General features: G+C 37.5%; 1 protein-coding gene across 3 annotated transcripts in view; it reads right to left on the bottom strand.

Moving 5' to 3' along the window:
- SLC24A4 (solute carrier family 24 member 4) overlaps positions 1 to 23,943 on the bottom strand; it is a 128,965-nt gene that overhangs the window by 96,533 nt on the left and 8,489 nt on the right. For all 3 annotated transcript variants that reach the window (XM_026679206.2, XM_087952084.1, XM_087952085.1), the window contains exon 2: positions 22,210 to 22,317. In XM_026679206.2, coding sequence (XP_026534991.1) covers positions 22,210 to 22,317 — 108 coding nt within the window. The remainder of the gene's footprint in view (positions 1 to 22,209; positions 22,318 to 23,943) is intronic.

Genomic DNA, 23,943 nt, shown 5'->3' with positions numbered 1-23,943 from the left:
GTTTCTTTCTCACCTTTCTCCTTTTCCAAAGTTGAGCAACTATTTGTCTTTCCTTCCTCCTTCTTCAGAACCTAATTTTCACTCACAACTTCAATAGAGTATATGTTGTAGATTTGCCATCTGGATATGTCTAATATATTTATATTTATTTATTTATATTCATTTATTTAAAGTCACATCCTCTTTAGCAACCTTTTAGCAGATCTTCTGAAGTTTCTTCTTCTAGCAAAATACTGCTTTATACAGTTTCTTGATCATCCTGAGAACAATTACAAAGACTAAATATCATGGCACCTTGAAGACTAATGGTAAATATGTAATACCATAAGCTTTCATGAACTACTGTTTACTTTACCAGCACGTTTAAGCTTGTCACTATATATATATATGTTTTTAAGATTATCATAATCCTTTCTGTGGTTTCTGTTCCAAAGATTAATCTGGCTACCTCTCAGTATAAGTCTTATACAAATTACTATTGCTGCTGTTTAAGTAACATTTTACTTTTTTTTAAAGTGTAAAATGACAAATGGTAAGAAGAAAACATTTATCATTCTTCTTAGCTGTATATGCCTCCCCTTTCCATAAAAGAAATGCAAAAAACAGAATAAATATACAATCACAAAATTAGAAATAATTCATCTGTTTGTCTGTTTCATGCCTTTCCTTCAGGAGCTCAAAGTGATATACTTTCTCCTCCTAATGTTTTCCACAGCAGCCCTATGAGGTAGGTTGGACTGAAAGACAGCACACAGTCCAAAAGAGCCTGCCAGCTTTGGTGTCCAAAGGTGCATTTGACCAGAGGTGGTATTCAGCAGGTTCTGACCAGTTCTGGAGAACTGGTAGCGGAAATTTTGAGTAGTTCAGAGAACCGGCAAATACCACCTCTGACTGGAGATTTTACAGCATCCTTCCCCTGCCATGCCCACCAAGCCACGCCCACAGAACAGGTAGTAAAAAAAATTGAATCCCACCACTGCATTTGAACCATGCCCTTCCCAGTTATTGTCCAACATACCAACCACTGTGCCACATTCTTTTTATGTTTAGTTGGGAAGGACAAACTAAAACACCCACAGGCCAAATGCTGACTTTCATTTTTATATAAATATATAGTGGAGAGACTCAGTGATTAAGTCATTTTCTTCCAATGTTTTACGTTTGTTTCTGGGACACACTGCAACAGCTGAGGAAAAGAATGAGAAAAGGTACTTGAACATTTGAGCTCATGTTGAAATGGCCAATTTGCCTTTCTTTTGGCACTTGAGTTTGAAAATACAGGCAAGGAGAGCTTTGGGAAAGATACAGGAAGAAGTCAAGGTGTATTTACCATCCCTGCTGTTGCTACTTCAATCCATGGCTTTACACCTGCTCCCTATTTCAGATGAGCCAGTTCTTCATTTTTTTTCTCTCAAATCTTGGGCCGGTTCCAATTGTCTACTTTTTCAAGCTACGGTTAGAAGGAGACAGAAGGTCCTTCCAATCTGCAGAAGATTTAAACTGCAAGCTTTCATGTTGGCCAAACTGAACTTTCATTTAATGAGCCAGTGGTCCTGAAAGGCAAGGGATATCTGCCCCGCTCCTTAGCTGCAGCCCTAAAGGAATTGGTCCAAAGATAGTATCTGGTTTAGGAAGGACTCCTGATTAGGACAGCCAGGTTGGTCTAGTGATTAGGGCAGCAGGCTAGAAACCAGGAGACTGTGAGTTCTAGTTCTACCATAGGTAAGAAAGCCAAATTGGTGACTTTGGGCCAGTCACTCTCTCTCGGTCCAATCCATTTCACAAGGAGGTTGCTGTGGGAAAAAACGGAGCAGGAAGGCATGTTACCTGCCCTGAGTTATAATAATAATAAGGGCAGGATATCTACAGGGATGGGATTCAACTGGTGTTGCTACCAGTTCGGTACTTACGTTTTGCACGCTGCGCGGCGCGTGTAATACAACAAAAGCTGTGTCTCCCGGACAGCTGATAAGCGCTACGCGCGGATGCGTAGCATTTGAAAAACACCTTTTTTTTTTACTGCTTTTTCAACCTCAGCTGTGCCATGCAAAGCAACTGACGTTGAAAAAGCAGGAAATAAAGGTCAAGTAAGAGCCCGGGCAGGCGGGTGGGCCAAACAGCAGCAGACACAGAACCAGTTCTGTATCTGCTGCTCTTCAGAGCTACCAGTTGTACAGAGCCAGGCAGAACCGGTAGCATCCCACCCCTGGATATCTATATATATATAAGCAAAATACCACTCATGCATCATCACAAAATCTCCAGAACCAGAAAACCTACAAACTTGAAATTTGACACGTATGTTTCTCTTGGCTTCTAGGTGCTCACTAAGAAAGGATTTTTTGAAATGACCATCAGAGCAATAGTACTTCGTATATTATTATTAACACGCTCTGATGCTAAGGAGTTCTATTCCCCCTCCCCACCTGAAAAGAAATCTGTTTCAAATGCAAAACAAAAGCAGAGGAGAGGAGTTTCAGTTTTAGTTTCACAGCAGCAACCAGCTTTAGTACAAAATAGTTGAGCTAAGCCATGCCCAGGCTCCTTGCTGTCTCATTTTTGCTCATACAGCAAATATGTTTCAGTTTCCAAACAGCCCTCAACTCTCTCACACACTGACAGGATGCTACTAATGGATGCTGATAGGTAGGGGCACATTTTTTTCCCTTGTTTTCCTCCCCAAAAGCTAAGCCTGATCACATAGTTTCGTAGCAAAGCACGGGTATAGAGCTAGCAAATAAATGAAATATATCTCTTTACTCCCAACACCAACAGAAATATTTCCCCCTAATGCAAATTCAGATTTTCTTCAGAAGGGAAGGAAAATGTTACATTTCCAATTTCTTCTCCATCTTTCCAATTTCTGCTTTATGTCTCTGCCTCACATCTCAATACATAAAGCTAATGCTATTTACAGTTTTCAAAACTAGCATATTAAATGCAAACTCGCAGTAAATGGCAGTTCTCATTTGGACCTGTGACATTGTTTTGAAATTACCAGCCAGTCATTTTGGATTAGACTGTTAAAGTGAGCCTATTTCCTGCTTCTCCTTTAATATCCATTCAAGTTCACGTATTACCAAACATAGCTTGATATAACCATGCTCCATTAAATCAATTTGTCTTAATGACCCCTTTCATGAAATTATTCTTATCACAATAATACAGTGGTATGATATAAACAGAGACATTGCAGGAAAGATCCATTGTCCATACGTATCCCAATTAATGTATGCATAAATCAGACATTTATCCCAATAAATCTCATGGAAACAGCTCCTAGAAAAATATACCGTTTAACTCCTAGCACACAGAGCTAAATCTCTTGGCCTTATTCTTTTGTATAAACCTGATATAAAGCAGTGCTGGGTATTTAGCATGCTTTTTTCATGTAACCTTTGCCTTAATTTCAAAAGTTTCTAGTTTAGGTTTCTTATAGAGCTATCTTTCCCTTAGCAATAGCTTACTGTTTGCAGAGAGAAAGAATTTATTCTTGGTGTACTTTTGGCTGGGCCTAATTCTTCAGAGATGATATCATGCAGCCTCTTATGGATGGATAGGCTACAGGATATCTCAATAGGAAAAAGGGTTGCCTATCTATTATGCAAAGGATGTACACATTTCAAGGAGTAGTCAAGGATGCATTCTGCATATGTTACCTCTCTGCTAGAAATAATGACTGAAAATACAGTATACTAGCCAGATACATCAAAAATATGAATTGCTCACCTTGCTTTTTGAAATAGGAATCAAGTGTTGGATAAACCATGGAATTAATTGCTTCCAGTTCCCAAATGGCCCATCTATCATGAGATTATTGGACTTGAAATTATTGAAATTCAAAATATCTGGAAGATACAAGGTTTTCTACATTTCATTCATGTAGAGAACCTATTTATTTGACAGGAAGACATATAACAGTCTTATCTCTCCTTTCAGTTCATAGTTGAGAGTCTGGTGCTTCAACAACTATTTCTTATTGTGTGACTTGTTTAGGCATCCCATTCAACTTCAGTTGCAATGAGTAAAACAGATTCAATTTAGGTTTAAGTGAATTTGCTCCAGAAAGCTAGTAATGTAACCAAAATAGGTACCTTGCGCAGTCACCATGGATATGTATGTGCATATACTGAATAAAAGGATTCATTAAGTTATATATCATGCAGATTTAGCAATGACTTATTAGACCATAATGGAAATTCATATATAATGAGTATCTTTTATTTCATAAGGTTTTTAAAACTGGGCAGCAGTTCAAACTCCTGGTTTGATACATGCTTACTCAGAAATAAAACCACTCAGCTTAAAGAAAAACTATTTCCATTGTGTTGGCCTATTAGCATTTTAAAATAATCAAGAAAATAATACGATTGTTAAGATCCACCAAAAAGTTACAAAAAATTCAGCAACCTTTCAGACCCTTCTTCACGATCTCAACATTAAAAGAAACACAGAAATAAAATGGGGAATCTAACAGATATGACTCAGTATGGTGAATCTTGTAATTTCATTATGCAAACAAAACCATTATTTTATGACACATTAAGACACCCTCCTAGATTCTGTGAGGCAATTAAAACAATTCTGTTCCATCTTGCTTTCAACTAGGGATGATTGTTTTGTGATACACACCTTGGAAGAATGGAGGCTTTTCTTCTGTAATGTGGTTTTAATTGTAGGAGGATTTTATATGATGATGACATACCCCATTCAGCCTACAGATTGAAATCAATTTTTAAAACTATACCATAGGATGAGATTGTGGGCTCTTGATGGAAAGGCCTTACAATTTTGAACTAGCTCCTGAAAGGTATTTATTTGTTTATTTATATCCACCTTTTTATGAATAACTCAAGGCAGCGAACATATCCAACACACCTTCCCCTTCTTCTTTGCCCCAGAACAACAACCCTTTGAGGTAGCTTGGGCCAAAAGAGAATGGCCCAAATAATCATGCTTGAATCCTGTATCTGAGAAACTTTCTTTAGAATATTTCTTTAGAATATTTCTGACATAAAACGAGATAAGATTTATTCTCACTAACTGAGAAAGAAATAGGATTTGTATGTTCCTCTCACGATGAAAGGAAAAAAAAAACCCAACATTTGTTTATTTTAATGACTTTGGAAAAGAGGAGGAATTGGTTATCTGGATCATGTGGTTTCAGAAAGTTTGTTGCTGGGACTCTGGTTACCTTTCTTGAAACATCTGTTTGCTAATTATATTAACATATACCAGATTTATGACAAAATATTTCTGATACAAAATTTATTATGCAACTTCCAGAGTTACATTTAATCTTATCCTTTGGCTTGTACAACTTGGTACAAATGCAAATGCAATGGGATTATAAATGTCAAAATTCCCAGCCTAAGAGAATCTTAAGAGTCATAGTCCTTACAGGTATGGAGGATACCAGGTAGGGTTGATCTAAACTTTCCTTCCAGAATCGCATTCTGTAACTATTTTTTTTTAATCTCTAGCAACAAATTGTGGCACTGTCAAATGGAATAATTTTTAGCATAAAAACTTTTTGGCTAAAATGGATTCCTAGTCAAAAATTCAGGGTTTACTTTTGTCAAACAGCACACAAGCCTTAATGTAAAATAAAAATACAGTGTAACTCTAATTAATCTTATAATTAGAAGAGGGTTTCAAGCACAGCTGTTAAACTAAAGATCCAAAGTCTTAGTTCAAATATGAAGTTATTATGTAGCCAAAATAGGAAGCCAATTTGATGTATTGATTGGCACCAGGCTACAAACTATGGTAGGTGACTATGAGTTCTAGTCCTTCCTTAGGCACAAAGCCAGCTGGGTGATAATGAGCCAATCACTTTCTCTCAGCCCTAGGAAGCAGGCAATGGCTAGCCACTTCTGAAATCTTGCAAAGAAAACTCCAGGCACCTGCCAGGGGTTAACACTGACTCAAAGGCCCACCTACACAGATATGTCATCAATTTATTAAGTCAAAATCAAACAACATGTTCAGCTCAGAACACTTACCCAATCATACTGAATATAATTCAATATTCAAACTGTATCCAAGATTATACTAGTTGAAAAACCATCCTCATCCTCTACCTTCTTCAACTTCAGCACTAAATAAGACTCTCAATTGAGTAATTTTTAAGTAATGGCATTTATTTAAACTTCAAAATATTTTAACAGCCGGGCAAACCATTTAATATCAAGTTATTCAACTGCAAATGAAAGGGACATTTTTAACTAAATCAGCTTCAAATCTTTATCACAATGAAAAGATGTTATCAAATCCAAATCAATAAAGACAGGAATAGTAAGCCGATGCCCTTATAAATACCCTCCAAAAGAATGCCTGTCTCTTTTAAGACTGATAGGAATTTGATATATTTCACAATTCTGAGACTGACTCTTTTTTTGTCTAAATAATTTATATGAATGCTGAGGTGAGGCTGTCCTGCCTGTACCAGTTCTCTCTATATATATTTCTTCCTACTTTGAATCAAAACAGTTGCACATATTTATTAATTGCCTGTAACCTGGTTTTGCTCTACAAGGATGGCTTGTTGTTTGAGGGGAGAAGGAGTTTAGACTACAATATGAGAGCAGGCTCAATGTCACAGACGATGTCATTGCTTCCAGGTTTAAAAGATGTGTTTAAAAAGATAAGAATATCCATGCAGGATCAGTGAAAGATTAACCTTACCCATCATCCTGCTATCCAAAAGGACCTCAAGGGTTCCTATCAGAAACCCACAAGCAAGTTGTGTAAACAATATCCTCTCCCTCTGCTGCTCTCAATAACTCTTATTCAGAATCATGTCAACTTTTATCTCTACATGTCCACACTACTTTTGTGGAACCACAACTTGGATATTATAGGATGCTGAAATAATATGACAGCTATATTTTCGACAGGTTATTATTTCTAACAACTGCCACACAGGCCATGCCCAAAAATGCCTTTACATATTTCAGCACAAGAAGAAATTTATAGGAAAGAAACAGGAGGGAAATAAAAACAGTTAACTTAGCAGGAGTTATTAGAACAAGATCCTGGAGAATATAAGATGAATCAAGACAACAACTAGCTGCAGAGGGATTTCATTTTCAATGTTTTTCGTATGCACAGTTAAGAGAAAGATTTAAAGCAGATCATATGACCTTTAGAACTGAGCAGTAGAAGACAGAATTTGAAGTTCAACTATGTACAAACCATGAATGTGTGTTGCTAAAATGTATAAAATTTTATTGAAATTTGAAATGTAAGAAATAAATTGTGTTAAGAACTTTGGACACAATATATTGATGGAGTAGTGGAAAAATATGTTTTTAAAAGAAGTGAAATTCGCATTATATTTTAACTTAAAACATTTTAACTTTGTAAAATAAGGTACCATTGCTTTATGACTCCAGAAAAATTGTCTAGAATTTATAGAAGTACTTCAAATGTGGATAACATGACATTTTTTTTCCTGCCTGGTGAACTTGGAAAAAAAAAAGCCAGAAATTTTTGGCTTCAAATATAGACCTTCATACAAACATTTTAAAGTTCAAAATAAATCGGAACTTTGCTTGTGCAAGATGGAAAGACTCTGGAATACTTGGTGAAGAAGACAGAACCAGCAGAGATGGCAAAATTAACTCGATTGATTACAGAATGATCAACAACTACTTTTATTATGGCTAGAAACCCCTTATGGATTTTAATACTGAAAAAGAGAAACATAAACTTGCGATTTATGAGTTTGAGGATTAGAAACTCAAATTTATGGAAAGAAGGAAATTATGGTGTAACCAGAGGGAGAGAAAGTGTGTGTAAAGTAAAAACATATCTATAACTGCTGTCAAGAACATCAGAAGCTGCTATTTTATTACTCTTCCTTTCCCTTTTTCTTTTCTGTATTTTTCTATTCCCTTTTCCACTATTCACTATTTTTCTTGGTATCTTTATTTTCTCTTATAGCTTTTACTATTATTTATCATAGTAAAAGCTATAAGAGAAAATAAGAGAAAAATGACAGCTCTGGAACTCATAACGTATTTAAAATACTGTATAGTATGTATGTATGTATGTATGTATGTATGTATGTATGTATGTATGTATGTATGTATGTATGTATGTGTTCCAGAGCTGTCATTTTCCATAACACGAACTTGATCAGCAAAGCATTGCTGCACCCTCACCTTCCTCATTGTAAGTACTTTCTACAATGAAATTTACATTCCACAGCAATGCCCACATCTGGAGGTAGCCCAGACTAGGAAAAAACATTCTAAAAGGAATTACTGGTTTTTTTTTCCTTTTAACAACCCTGTAATCCCTTGCATCGGGGTAAAGTGGGGTGTAACTCAATGGAGTTGAGCATTTACTGGCTGGATGCCCTTCCTGAAACCTATGCGGAGTTCTTTGCGTCCAGAGAGGAAAATGTCTGCTGCTACCTAGGATTGAACTCCCAGCCTCCTATTGTGAGGTGAGAGCTCCATCTCTAGGCCACCATGCTTCTCCCTAAAAGTATTTTTCTATTTATAGTAAAAGGAATTACTATAAATGGGATTAAATGTAGATGAAACTACCTGATTAAGCTTGTTAGGAAGATTGCTGCTACTTTAGCGTATAGAAACATGACTGGTGAAAAATCACCTTCTTGGACAGTTATCGCACAAATAAAAGGAAAGTAACCACCATGAATGGTAGTTTCCTGCTCTGGTTTCCCACTTGGGGCCTTTCTAATCTCAGAGCTGGCCCTGCATTAATATAACAGCTTCTGATTGGTCTACAGTTTGATCCCTAGATATAGACCAAGAGAAAAGACAGGTTCTGTCCTAAAAATCTTCTAATTGACTTCATTATACCCACCCACCCCCCAAATTTCTAATACCGCTTTTCAGAAGTTCCATTAGGTGCCTTTCTGACAGTGAGAACAATCAACCAATGGAACAGCTTGCCCTTGGAAGTTGTGGGAGCTTCATCAGTGGAGGTTTTTAAGAAGAGATTGGACTGTCATTTGTCAGAGGTGGTGTAGGGTCCCCTGCTTGGGCAGGAGGTTGGACTAGACCTGCAGTACAAGGTCCCTTCCAACTCTCTTAATCTGTTAAAGCCTGATACTACCAAACATGACGAACTTCCAAAAGGAACTTATCCTCACTCTAAATGCGTTCTCCCGCTTCAGGGTTCTCATCACCACGGCCAACTGATTTTAGCTTAGCCACAAAAATGATCCATTTTACAACCACTGCACAATTATCTATCACCTGAAGCAACTTGTAGAGAGAAAAAAGACATGGTGACAATTTGCTACACTTGCTCAGGGAGCTATTTTAAAGGTTAGATTGCTCCTTTCCCCATACCTCCTGCTGAGAAAGGAGAAGCTGGTTCAAAATTGTGCAAGGAGAAGCATATAATTTCACACACCAGAGAACTCAGGACAGGTAACTAAAATGACCAAACAGACTGAGGAGCCCAGCAGTCAAATCTACTTTAATGCCTTCTTTAATATTTAACCATGATTCTTAATTCAGTGGTTATATTCTCAGAAAGTGGTTGCTATGGATTAAAAGGAAACAAAGGCTTCAGTTTAGACTGGTCTCCATACTGAAGTATGGATTAATGAGCATATAGTGGGGATGTAGAATGTCTTTTCAGCTTCCAGTTTCCAGGAACAGTTGAATGAAGCATCATTACCAAACCACATGATTTGGAGAACTAGGAAGAGGAAAATTTCTCCACATGATTGTGCCAGAAATAAAAGTAAGTGCTGCAAAGATGATAAAGCATAATGATATAGCTGGAAACTTATACAGGTGAAACTCGAAAAATTAGAATATCATGCAAAAGTTCATTTATTTCAGTAATGCAACTTAAAAGGTGAAACTAATATATGAGATAGACTCATTACATGCATAGCCAGATAGTTCAAGCCGTGATTTGTCATAATTGTGATGATTATGGCTTACAGCTCATGAAAACCCCAAATCCACAATCTCAGAAAATTAGAATATCACATGCAATCAATAAAACAGGGATTGTACATAGAACAATATCAGACCTCTGAAAAGTATAAGCATGCATATGTACTCAGTACTTGGTTTGGGCCCCTTTTGCAGCAATTACTGCCTCAATACAGCATGGCATGGAAGCTATCAGCCTGTGGCACTGCTGACGTGTTATGGAAGACCAGGATGCTTCAATAGCGGCCTTCAGCTCTTCTGCATTATTCTGTCTCATGTCTCTCATCTTTCTCTTGGCAATGCCCCATAGATTCTCTATGAGGTTCAGGTAGGTGAGTTTGCTGGCCAATCAAGCACAGTAATCCCACGGTCATTGAACCAGGTTTTGGTGTTTTTGGCAGTGTGGGCAGGTGCCAAGTCCTGCTGGAAAATGAAGTCAGCATCCCTATAAAGCTCGTCTGCGGAAAGAAGCATGAAGTGCTCCAAAATCTCCTGGTAGACAGCTGTGTTGACCCTGGACTTAATGAAGCACAGTGGACCAACACCAGAAGATAACATGGCTCCCCAAATCAACACAGACTGTGGAAACTTCACACTGGACTTCAAGCAGTGTGTGCCTCTCCATTCTTCCTCCAGACTCTGGGTCCTTGGTTTCCAAATGAGATGCAAAAGTTGCTCTCATCAGAAAAGAGGACTTTGGACCACTGAGCAACAGACCGGTTCTTTTTTTTTTCTTTAGCCCAGGTAAGATGCTTCTGAATTGTTTGTTGTTCAGGAGTGGCTTGACAAGAAGAATAAGACATTTGAAGCCCATGTCCAGGATCTATCTGTGTGTGGTGGCTCTTGATGCACTGACTCCAGCCTCAGTCCACTCCTTGTGAAAGTCCCCAACACTTTTGAATGGCCTTTTCCTGACAATCCTCTCCAGGCTGGGGTCATCCCTGCTGCTTGTGCACCTTTTTCTTCCACACTTTTCCCTTCCACATAACTTTCTATTAATGTGCTTTGATACAGCACTTTGGGAACATCCAACTTCTTTTGCAATTACCTTTTGAGGCTTTCCCTCCTTGTGGAGGGTGTCAATGATGGTTTTCAGCACAACTGTTAGGTCAGCAGTCTTTCCCATGATTGTGATTCCTACTGAACCAGACTGAGAGACCATTTAAAGGCTCAGGAACCCTTTGCAAGTGTTATGGCTTAATTAGCTGATTAGAGTGGGACACTTTGAGCCTAGAATATTGCACCTTTTCACAATATTCTCATATTCAGAGATTGTGGATATGAGCTGTAAGCCATAATCATCTCAATTATGACAAATCATGGCTTGAACGATCTTGCTACGCATGTAATGAGTCTATCTCATATATTAGGTTCACCTTTTAAGTTGCATAACTGAAATAAATGAACTTTTGCACGATATTCTAATTTTTCGAGTTTCACCTGTATTACAAGACAACTAATATAAGCTATGACTAAAAGCATGAGATTGCATGTCTCCCTCCCCCACCGACCTTATAAGAAGTATGTAACATTAGCTTGAACAACTGAAGAAGCTTCTTGGATGAGAAGCAAAACATTTTCAAGAAAAAAACTAAGAAAGTCCAGTTGTCTTTTGAACAGCACCTTTGGGACAGTTAGCCTCTTTCATTAACTGGGGAACGCGTTGATAGAGCTCTGTCCACCTAGCTGAGCACAGAATCAATCCCTACAACAGAGAACTCAAGTGGCAACTGTCAGCAAGAAAGGGATCAAAACAAGGTGTGGGACAAAAGAAGAAACCAATAGCAGCACATTTATGAAAACAAAAGGTTTGCAGAAGTATTTAAAGGGCTATTTTAAAATAACAAAGAGGTATCTGTTCTTTATACTGAAAGTACTGATGGAATATATACATAGCATGTAAGCAATGCTTGAGCAGGATTGTCTGGGACGCTACACATCCTCTTCATGACCTGTTTTCCTTGTTACCTTCTGGGAGGAGGCTTCGTGGTATCCGAAGCAGAACATCCAGATTCAGTCACAGTTTTGTTCCATATAGCACTAACCTTGTGAACTCTCAAGTTTCCTCTTTTCGCTACGTATTCAAAATGGACAGTGATTAATATGTGTGTGTGTGTGTGTGTGCGTGCGTGCATGTGTGTGTGTGTGTGTGTGTGTGTGTGTGTATGTATGTATGTATGTATCTATCTATCTATCTATCTATCTATCCATAGGGTGGTGTGGGGTGGGTGGGTGGGTGTATCTGCATGTATGTACATGTATATGTGTTATGTATGTGTGTGGATAGATATATACTTTCTTTTGAGAGCAGGCAACAGAATTTCATTTTTAATGTGGTGTGCTCACAGTAAAAAATGACTATAAAGGTCATCTTATCTTATTTTATCTGAATTCACACGACACACACGTACATAGTTAGCAAGGGCTACCATATTTGGTCAGCAAGAATCCAGACAATTACAAGATGGCAGCAAGAAGAGTTTTCTATATCTTTTTGCTGCTCTCTAATGGCTATCTAGAGTACTGCAGATTGAATAGCTATATATTTACAGTACTCCCTTGCTAAAAAAAACATTCTATATGGCATTTATAAAGCTTAATTGTGCTTTAATTTAAGGGGTAATTCAAAGAATACATCAACATCGACCAATTTAGAAACTGTATCTGAAAGTTCTAATGACCTATGTAGTAAAATCAATTATGGCCATCAATGGGATCTTTGCTGCCACTGCCACAGACCACAATGCTTTTTGTTGGAGAGTAGAGGACTCAAGTAAACAGGTATCCCAAGCTATTTTAATCCTCTCTCCAAACTTGCCAAATAAGGCTTTGAATTATGCAGTGTGGAGAGAAGTCTTAAATAAAATAAGATCTCAATAAGAAGCCTTGTTAAAATATATATATACTGGAACTGAGAACTCTTTCCAGTTCTGTTTATAGAGAGATTCCAAAAATGAAATGAGCCCATAAAAATACCATTTGTCAGTGAAATCAGCTACTTGCTCCTATAGAGAAGAGGGGTTGAGAGCAGGTGCTCAAAAAAAGTTGTAAATTAGACAACTTTATATTCAGAAAAGTGTTTTTCCTTTAAGGAAACTCAGTTTCAAAGTTTATTACCTCACCAGTCAGACAATATTCCTAATACCTTTAACAACCAAATTTTCTTGGAAAAAATAAAGGACAAATCTAAAAACGGGCCAAATCTGCAAAAGATCTATAAGGATGGGTGGGTGGGTGGATGGATGTGTGTGTGTGTGTTGTGTTTTTGTGTGTGTTTATATATATTGTATGTTTATAGCTTTGTTCTACGAAGAAAAATTCAAGAGCAAAATCAGGAGCAATTTTACAAAAAACACATATTCTAATAAAAACAATTAAAATCAAACTTAAATGTAAATTTATCTTTAAAGGGTAATTCAATTCCCATATTGCTGATAGAAATGTGAAAGACTGCGCATTAAGAGGTACCATTTGTACAATAAAAATTAATGACTAAAATAAAGAACAAAAGTGGTGTTGTTTTTTTTAAAAAAATAAATGTCTAAAAGATAGTTTTCTCAGATAAGGAACTGTCCTTTATAACAACATGGTCCTCTACTTTCACCCTTGTAAGATCCTGGAGAACTACATCCCAGTTGGCCATCCAAGGATGCCTGAATATATGGCTCCAACCTGAAACTCCTTCATGGCAATAGCACTGTGTGCCAGTGATTCCTTGTTCAATACCTGGCAGTTCTGACTAAGAAGATCTGTAGCAACTGATGTGAAAAGGTTCTCCGAGTGACCTAAGACAGCTACAGCCAATGCAAACAGGCAATCGTGGGCTATAAATCCTATCTAGTGTAAGTCAGCTTTCTAGCATCCCTTTAAGCTTCTGCTCGTTCTTTCCCCAAAGGAAATGCTACTTAGGAACGGTTTGGATTCTGTTTCTAAAAGGTGCTTTAGAGTACACAGGGGGATAAATGCAGCAGCTCTCTCTAGCAAACGTTTTTTCAAGCTAAAGAATCTATGGTTCATTAAAAAGAATGTTTTGGAACCTCTGATCAAGAGGTAAAATCCTAGAAATGGAGATAAAATGAAACAAGTGCTTCTTGCAATGTATTTATGCTCCTCCATTTATGATCAGTAATCAAGTGCTAGAGGTAAACTGTAAAATTAACATTATAGTAAATGTATTAGCATCGTTACTGTAATGTGTTTACTATAAAACGTAAATACAAACATTCCATTTTAAATTCAAGATTAAAACTTGAATTTCACCATAATTTGGGAGGTTAGTCCAATCAATGTTCAGTGACTGGGAAGTGAATGCTTTTCTCTAGAAAAATTGCTGTGTATGTTTGACTAAATAGTCTCTCTCACACTCTCTCTCTATCTCCTTCGCCCTTAGTTTTCTTATGGAACCCTAAAATTCCATCCAGCACACAGTTGAAAACCCTCCACTGTAAAACAGCTTGGTCTGCTTTAAATCTTAAAGTTGTTGGGGAAGCAACAACTGTGTTCCAAGGAACTGTCCAAAATTCTGCAGAAAGCCCTTTTCTGTTTACCCTTCCAGCAAACAGCAGTGGTAAGGGCAACTGTGCTGACCATTATTTCACGCTTCCATCATGATGTATTCGTTCAAATGCCTCCAGATATGGCAGACAGCAACTCCATGAATTCTCCAGTTTATACTGGAATATAAGAATTCCCAACTACTTTGACTAGCAGAAAATTGTAGAGTTATTATTTTGACACCTGTAAAAACTGGTAACTTTGGGGGTAACTGCCAGAATCCTGACACCAGGCACAGGTTATATCATAGTACTGTAGATTGGAAAGACTCTTAGTGATCATTTATTTCAGTTCTTCTCGGTGTAGGATCTGCTAGAGGGGGTCGCCAACCTTTTGGACCTCAGGGACCACCAAACTCATAATTTTAGATCCCAGGGACCACTAACTGGTTCTGTGGGTGTGGCCTAATTTGTGGGTGTGGCTTGGTGGTCATGTGACTGGCTGGACATGGCTTGTATGTAAATATTATAAATATTTATATAAATATTGAATTTTTTATTAAAAAAAGAACAACTTTTACCCAAAATCAGGCAAAGCAGGCAGGCAGATTGAGTTGCTCACAGAATCACAGATTCATTCAGAAATCTATCTATCTGCCATTGGCTAGCTCAGTCTGTCACATAAAATTTGCTTGCAAGCAAACTCACAAAATTTACTCACAACATACCATGCATGTAAATGTTGAATTTTTTATTTAAAAAGAAGAGCAACTTTTACCCAAAATCAGGCAAAGCAGGCAGGCAGATTGAGTTGCTCACAGAATCGCAGATTCATTCAGAGATCTATCTATCTGCCATCGGCTAGCTCAGTCTCTCAAATTTGCTTGCCATGAGTCTGCACTGAATTTGCTTGCAAGCAAACTAAGGGATGTTCGGCTGTGCTGAGCCAAAGATCTAAAGACTAGCTAGAAAGCAAGAAAGCCAACCATTTCCTGCTTCCTAGCTAATCTATATCTCCCGGCACAGCAGAACAGATGATGGTCGGGAAAAGGAAAAATAGAAATTTAGCAGGCAAGTTTACTGGGTAAGGAGTGAGTAGGCAGGGAGGGTTCCCACGGGTCATGTGGGCAGCGCAGCTTTGCGTTTCTGCACAACCTAGATTAATTGCTTTGGGGGGGTGCTCTGGGGGTGAGATTTCTCTGCAGCCCACCAAAATTTTCTCACGGCCCACCGGTTGCCGACCGCTGTGCTAGAGCATGGTCCCCAGCCCCCCAGGCCATGCCCCGTTTGGAACACATGCACGCATGCATAGCTCAACTTGCACAAGTGGCAGCCCGATGCACACACACACATGCATGAGCAGCTTGACTTGTGCAAGCAGTAGTCCCCACCTCCACCCTAAAAGTTGGGGATCGCTATGCTAGAGCATTTCTGACAAACGAAGAACTCCAGTGAAGGAGAACACACCACTTTATTTTTTAATTAATTTTTAGTGCATAGCATACATAGCCAAGGAATTCTACGCTGCTTTTTACACAGAGTAGATCTGGTAGTTTAAGATTGCTAGTTCATTTCGTTCACTCATGAGCACTATCCATAGAACACCACAGGGGGTGAATTAGTTTAGCACAATAGCTTGGGGGCTATTGGGGCTGTGGGTTTTTCTTCTCCTGACCTTGCCTTGCATCCAGGCGGGTCTGGTGGCAGCTGCCACTTCTTGTTCTTCTTGAACGTTGCTAGCTTTTCCCACCAAGTGGTACCTATTTATTCATTTACATTTTTACATGCTCACACTTCATGGGGCAGTCACTTTCAAGACTGACTTCCTTTCTGAATCCCTTTCCTTTAATGTTAATTCACTGGTTCCAGTCCTGTCCTTTAGGTCAAAAAAAGAGGACGTTTCTTCCTCCACACGGGACAGTTCTTAAAATACTTGAATACTACTGGCACACTTTCCCTCGGTTATCTCCTCTGGGCTGGATCTTTAACAGTTTGTCATGGGATAATTGCTTTAAGATGCATTATCTTCATAGCCCTTCTCTGAACTTGCTCCAACTTATTACTGATATGAATTTAACAAAATCATCTTATAACCTATTACCTGCCAATAGTTTCAGAACCAATGTAGACACATTCACAATAGTTCTCAAGCCCAGTTATGGAACTTTTCAGAAGGCTATGAAATCCTTCAGTATAAGCAACAAATCATCACCTGAAACAGAACACATACTCCAAAATAGTCTTGTCAGGTAGCATCTCAATCCCAACCCCCAGCAGCATCTGCTTCCATAGCCTTTCACAGCTGGTTAAATAAGCTGAACATATGATCAGGAGGAAATCTTGTCATCAAAAGAATATGGAGATATATCTAGTCCAGTGGTTTTCACTCTTTCTAGTGAAATTGTTTTTCCACATCTTCTTCAAATATTGTTAACACTGAGCATGGATTCTGATATCTGGCATCAAACAGAAGCTAAATTGGAAGCATTCGTTTAAATATTGCCAGCACTTTCCATCCTTGTAATTATACATTATTCAATTTCAGCTAAATAAGGAATGAATGCTTTTTAAAATAATTTGTTCAAATATCAGTGAATGTAAAAATGCTTCTGTCTAGCTCTACTTTCTCCATTTTTATTAATATTAACATATTTTGTGGATGTACTTTTTGTTTTGTTTTTCTCCATGCCGCCTCATAGCTTTAGGTTTTTATTACCTTTTTTCTTCTTTTAATAAATTGCTAGAATTTAAAAGAACTCTTTTGTGTTCCAAAACATAAGTTCCTGAACAAAGAATAAAGAAAATACAAAGTGAAATTACAATATTTTACTTCATATTTTCTTGCTTTCTAATAATAATTTTGAGAGTTTTTCCCACTGGGTCCCCTCAGATTAATAGCAAAAATTGTATTTAAGAGCTTTTAGAATAACCTTCCTTGCAGGATGTTAAAAAACTTGAAATATATAACGAAAATACAGTTAGTGAACTAAGGTCCTGTAAAAGTTACTACTGTAATTATACATTGACATTCAGATTCATTCACAATATTGGGAAGTCTCAGAAACTATTTTAATTGAATCATCAGTGGCAGAGTAGAGTAAACCTTTTTTTTAAAAAAAACCACCGTTTTGTAGCTTAGAAAAATATTATGTTCTAATATTAATCATTAATTCCTTGAATGTTATTTTTAATTATTGTTGCTTGACTCATAGGTGCATTGTATATATTGTATTTGCACTGCACAAATGTACTGCTCATTTTAAGTCACTGTCAGATCTGAGTCATGGCCAAAAAAAGAAGATAGATCAGAATAAAAACAGTTCCTATCATATGACTATTTGTGCAACATGCCTATTCAAGATGAAATGTACCACAGTTGACTCAATTAATTTTATTTTCTGGATTCACATAAAATGAATGACCTGGGTGCATTAAGCTAAAGCACAGTTAACTAGTTTATGGATTAATGTGGTCGGGGAACATATCCATTGATTGGTATTTTAAGCTGCTGTGTTTTTAATTGATATCTTAGCAGATGTCACTACTTAGCCAACTTGGCCTGTGCTCTGAAGCTAAACAGGATCAGGACTGCTTAGTGCTTGGATGGGAGACCACCAGAAAATTCTGGATTGTAATACGCTGGACTGACAAATAAATAAGTATCGATACATTCTAGAATAATGCAAAGTCAGATAACTTGTATTGTTGCCAAGAATGTGACAAAGGCCATGAAATCAACAGCAGCTGAGCCCAACTCAAAGGCAATTTCTACCTGATTTGGACTACAAAACTCCAGACAATCATTAGATGGCAACACAGAAAAAAAAGAAAATCTGTTTGTGGTCATTTTATGATCATCCAGGTTTTTGCAGCCTAGATCTTGAGTTTTTAGCAAAAGGGCAACAAATGAATATTTATTTATTTATTGAATCAATTTGTATAGCTGTCCAACTCAGCATGTGGTTCTGGGTGGTGGGCAATAACAAAATCAAAATCAAAACAAATTAAAAAAAATAAAAATACATTACGCGTCCGTCCCCCCCAAAAAAATAAAACTAACATATTCAGGAGATAGCTCTTTTCACATACTTAGAACTCCAGGGCTGGGTACAGATCCAGCTTTTTAAGGCTGCATAAAAAGCTAGCAGGGCCAGGCCCATCCTGATCATCACAGGGAGAATGTTGCATCAATGGAGCAGCACAAAAGGCATGCCTTCTGGGCTCTACATACTGACATTCCTTAATCAATGGGCCAGGTTTGGATGGGTAGAACAACCAACAACTGACTGGATTGGATGGGTAGAAACAACCAGACTAAGACAATCCCTCAAGTAACCCAATCCGAAGTCATGAAGAGTGCTAAGAATTCTAACCAACACCTTGAATTGCATTCATAGGCTCACTGGCCACCAATCCAGCTTATGAATTAGTGGTGTTATATGTGCCAGGATAACCAACATGGTAATAGGCCAGCCCCATTAGAGCGAATTGCAGTAGTCCGGACAGGAGGTCACAAGGTCACATGAGTGATACTGAATACAGGAATAGGCACAACTGATGCACAACCTGAAATTGTGCAAAGGCCCTCCTAACCATGGCTACCACTTGCTCTTCAAACAGGAGTCCAGATTATGCACCGACACCATCATCATCTGGATAATGGGATGTCATCCTATTTTATCTAGCAGAAATAAATGCAACTTTTATTCATGAGTTCCTTCTGGTGGTCTACCACAAACTCATGATTCATTGAACTCTTAAGAAGAGACTGTATGCTAGTAGGAGAGAAATCCCACCCCAAACTCAGTGAGTTTTGTACACAATATGACCAGATGTAAGAGAAGACAGGGCAATGTCCGTTTCCTAATTGTGTAGGTAAGAAAATTTTAGCTGATGCCAGCAATAGAACAACCAATTATTAAAAATGTATGACCTCTAGTGTTTTGTGCATCCAGCCATACTTGATATAAATTAATTATATGAAAGAAGTTAATCTAAAATTAATTGAAATAAGGAGAAGTTGCATGAAAAAGTTTGTAATCAGAATCTTTTTTGAAAAAATGACATTAAGATTATCCGGATGTGCAGGAGAACTTGCAGGGAGACCGTGCTAATGGGCTTAACCAAAAAGCACAATCCAAAAATATATTATTTTTGGATTGTGCTTTTTCCGTTCTTAAGAAATATAAAGATACATTGCTGCTTTATAAATGTATATTTTGAAGGTTACAATATGATCTATATAGTATAAGTACCACTGAAAGCACCACAGTAACCATTACATTAATTCATTAAATTCATTCTTGAGCATTTGTCTTTTGAAAACATCATTTTCAGAATTGACTTTTATCTTACGCATTTATTATTGCAACTCTAATAACAGCTAATATTTAATATGTGAGACAATTATAAACATCATCTGGCTATTCTGTGGATTTGCTCATTCATACATTTATATTCCATTATGAGGTCCTAAGAAACATTTCTGCCACATCTCACATAAGAAACCGAATCAAAAACAAGTCAAATGCAACAAAACTGAAAACCAAATATAGTATACAGTCTTGTCTTTGGGGGCCTCTGAAGATGTTGCATTTCAACTCACATAACTACCAGCTAACAAGTGCAAGACCACTTAGGCTAAGAATACCCTATACATCTGGAAAACTATTGATTGGAGAAAGCTGGCATGATCCACCTGTACACAAATGAATGCTGCATGGGTCTAGCAATTGAACCTTCAACGGATGGAGTGGTGCATTCAAATTCAGAGAGGAAAACTACTAGTAGCTGAGAATTGAAGTGCCAAACAATTTGCCTGCCTGTCTTCATTACTTTTCCCATTTCTCTTCTCCTTCTATATACTTAAACTGAACGTGGAAAATATTCCTCAGCTTCAACCAAAATGCATGTGCTATCCAAAACCCAATACTTTTCTGTCAGAAATGGCACAGCTGGTGTTATGTTATCTTTCCTTCTCTTGTTCGTTCATAAATCAAATTTTTGGCTACCCAAATCATAGCAATTCTGCAGGGCACGAATTGTAAGAAGAAAGTGGGCTAGATAGAATTTTTTTCATTCTGAAAACTTCAGAAATTAGGTTCATCAAATAAGATTAAGTGAAAGTAGATTTGGGCAACTGGCTGCAAGTGCTTTTTCAAATAACGCATGACAAACGTATACGTTGTATTGTCAGAAGACATCATTATGGTAATCACATTAAGTAGCATAGATAATTTGAAAAGGGTTTTTTAACCAGTTCATCTACAGTTATTAATCATGGGGTAAGCAGTGCCTACATATGCAAAAGATGAATGGCATGAATATAACATTGTGCGAATAAATCATACAGGATAACTCTTGCCTCTGTTTTCTCTTGTGGGTTTCCCAAAAATATTTGGTTGGCCACCGATGGAAACAAAATGCTGAACTAAAAGGGTTCCTAATCTGATCCTGTATGGCGCGCACGCGCACACACACACACACACACACACACACACCACAGCTGATGTCCTTCCATATAGAAACTCTGAAATGCAGGGAGTCAGTACTCAGAAAATATTTCTCTCTCTTAAGCTACCTTGATTGCTCTTTAAGAAACTAAACAGTAAATGGACAGGAAAAAGACACCTAAGTATAGACCTCTGGCAAAACCCCAAAGCTGGAATCTGTGCTTGGTAATATTAATGGGACTGATGAGGCTTTCTCTGGGGAGTAGATGCCATTTTCATTTACTGAGGGATCAGGAGTCATTATCCTTTCTTGGTTTTTTTGTAAAAGTCAATTTATGTTCCAGTATATGAACATTAAGGCCCCAGCTAAAAGAGTGATTGGATTTATTATTTTGAGGAGTACTTTGTAATGTACCTTCTTAAATATCTGTTTTGATGTTGCTTTTATTACTGTTTGTCCCTTTTATATGGGTAAGCTCCCTTGGGAGAGCTTTTCACCATAAATGTAGGCCAGAAATATTTTAAATAAATGAAAATGTCATCTCTTATTATTGAACTCTTTTGAAAAACTGATTCCTGATTCTTGGATTGTCAAGAATGTTAGAACTGAACTTCTATCTGACAGAGGGCTGGGATGGATGCACTTTATAAAAATATGAAACCCCAAAATTACTTATTCCCCTCTCAATAGCTGTCAAACTGAAATAGAAAGTATAACCATTAAAAGTAGTTATGCAAGAAACTGAATTATAACATTAATGATAAATCTGGCATAATGACAAAGGGCTCCTCTAAATTCAATAACTTTGAAAAAACGTCTGTTTTTTTTCCAAATATGATAACAATATAATAACAGCTCTGTACCCATAATTCAGATACCTATGTTTCTAAATAGTCTTCAAATATATGTTTTCATTTAAAAAAAAATCCAAATATGGAAGTTAATTTATAAGACTGTCAACCCCAATAATACAGAAATAACCATATGCTGAAAAGTGTAGGTATTTGTTTGGCTCTGTGCAACAAAACAAAGGCATGAAAAGAAAAGATGCACCATTTCAGAGGAATAAACTTTCCATGGATGATGATACAACATAGATGATACAACCAACTGCAACAGAGAAAAGTCTCCCTGCAATTCACCCTGAAGATTTTGGCATATTTTGTGTCCCCGAAAATGTATCTTTTCTCCCAGCTATGCAACCCTTCCAATTTTCTGCCAGTTCTCCCTCACCAATTTATGCCCTTATTAAACCATTTTCCAACTCTGTCACAGGTCTTGCCTCAATAAGATAGAAGTGGCACAATATCTTAGAGCTCTTTATTTCTTACCTGGCTCTGTGCAGTTCTTTTTGTGTGACTCATTATGTGATGCCATCAATTTTCTATTCCTCCATAATTCTGACAGAACACTTTGGTTGACAACAGCTGACTCTCGTCCTGCATAAAGACAGACACTGTATTTGTAAGAGCAAAAAGGACTTTGAGTTATCCATATATATATAATTATTTCCATTAGAAAACCATAATTTGGTTTTCATAATTTGAGACTAAAATGGAAGTTGCCTCTTACTGAATCAAACCATTAATACATCTAACACCAGGAATTCTCCACCATATTAGCTAGAAAGGAATCTCCGATAATCTTTTTGACTCATACAAATTATATATGGAGTGATGCATAATAGAGAAAAATCCCAGACAAGAAGTGGGGAATGGGAGGGAGATAAGGAAGAAGGACAAAAAGTGCTATAGTGGTTACAGTATTTGGCTACAGAAATCAGGATGTGCAATAGAGGTTTTTTGTGACCTTGTGTAAATAGAATGTAGAATATTCTTTATTGGTGTGATCAGACACACAAGGAATTTGTCCACAAAGTCATAAATCATAAGATACAAAGTCCTTCATAGAGTTGTGAAAAAGCAAGATATGACCATTAATACTAAAATATGCAGAAAGTTCCATCTTGATCATGTGAGTGCTCAACACAGCTCAGTTAATCATTTAACTGTGATGGGCAATAATGCAACATGGTAGACAAGCCTGGGATTATCTACGGAGGGACATGCAGGCATAGAATCATAGAATTATTCTTTTCTAAGCTCCTGCTCAGGACAAGAATTCAACAAACAAATGGTTATTCAACCTTTGATTGAAAACCTCCAGTGATGAAACAGCCACAACTCCAGGAGACAAACTGTTCCACTGCTCAACAGCTTTCAGACAGGAAATTCCTCATTTAGAGTTTGTGTCTTTTTCTGTAAAGCTTCCACACCCATTGGTTCTTGTCCTACCATTAGGAACTAAGAAGAATAAGTTCACATCCTTGTCCCTGGAATACAGTCCTCCATGTTTTGGAAGGCCACTCCAATGCCACCCATCAGCTTTCTTTTCCTTAGGCTAAATACAGCCACCTACTTTAACTGTTGTTTACAGGATACAGCTTACCATCTTTGTTGCTACTCTTTGTATTCTTTCTGGTTCTTTCTTTTTGTATTATAGCAACCAAACTTGGATACAACACAGGCAGTCCTCATTTATTGACAGTAATTGAGACTAGGAACTTCATCACTAAGTGATGCGGTCATAAGGTATGATGTCGTTTGATCATGCTGACTTACAATGGCAGTTGTGTGATTGCCATTTGTGACTTCCTGCCACTTTCTCCATTGATTTTGCTTGTCAGAAGGCAGCAGCAATGGTTGCAAAGGGCAATCACATCACCATGGGATGCTTCAATGCCATCATTGCAAGCTGGTCATCCAGCACCCAAAATCATGATCATGTGACAATGGAGATGATACAACAGCCACAAATGGGAGGAATTGTCATAAATAGACCTCTTCTGGTCCACAATTTTGAACAGCTGCTGAATGAGTGACCATTAAGCAAGGACTAGATTACCTGTATTGCAGGTTTGGTCTAATTAGTACAGGATAAAACTATCTCATGCTTAATCTGTGGTCTAAAGTTCCAGCTCCCTCTTCGAATACTATTGCTAAAACAGGTACCACTTACCTTATATCTGGGCATCTGATTTTTTCCTACCTAAATGCAAACTTCAC

This window comes from Notechis scutatus, chromosome 1, assembly GCF_049901735.1.
Source record: "Notechis scutatus isolate UNSWTSFEM ecotype Mainland chromosome 1, rNotScu1.2, whole genome shotgun sequence".
NCBI classification, from domain to species: Eukaryota; Metazoa; Chordata; class Lepidosauria; order Squamata; family Elapidae; genus Notechis; species Notechis scutatus.
The sequence above is the reverse complement of the archived record's forward strand: the minus strand, read 5'-3'. Positions and strand labels throughout refer to the sequence as shown.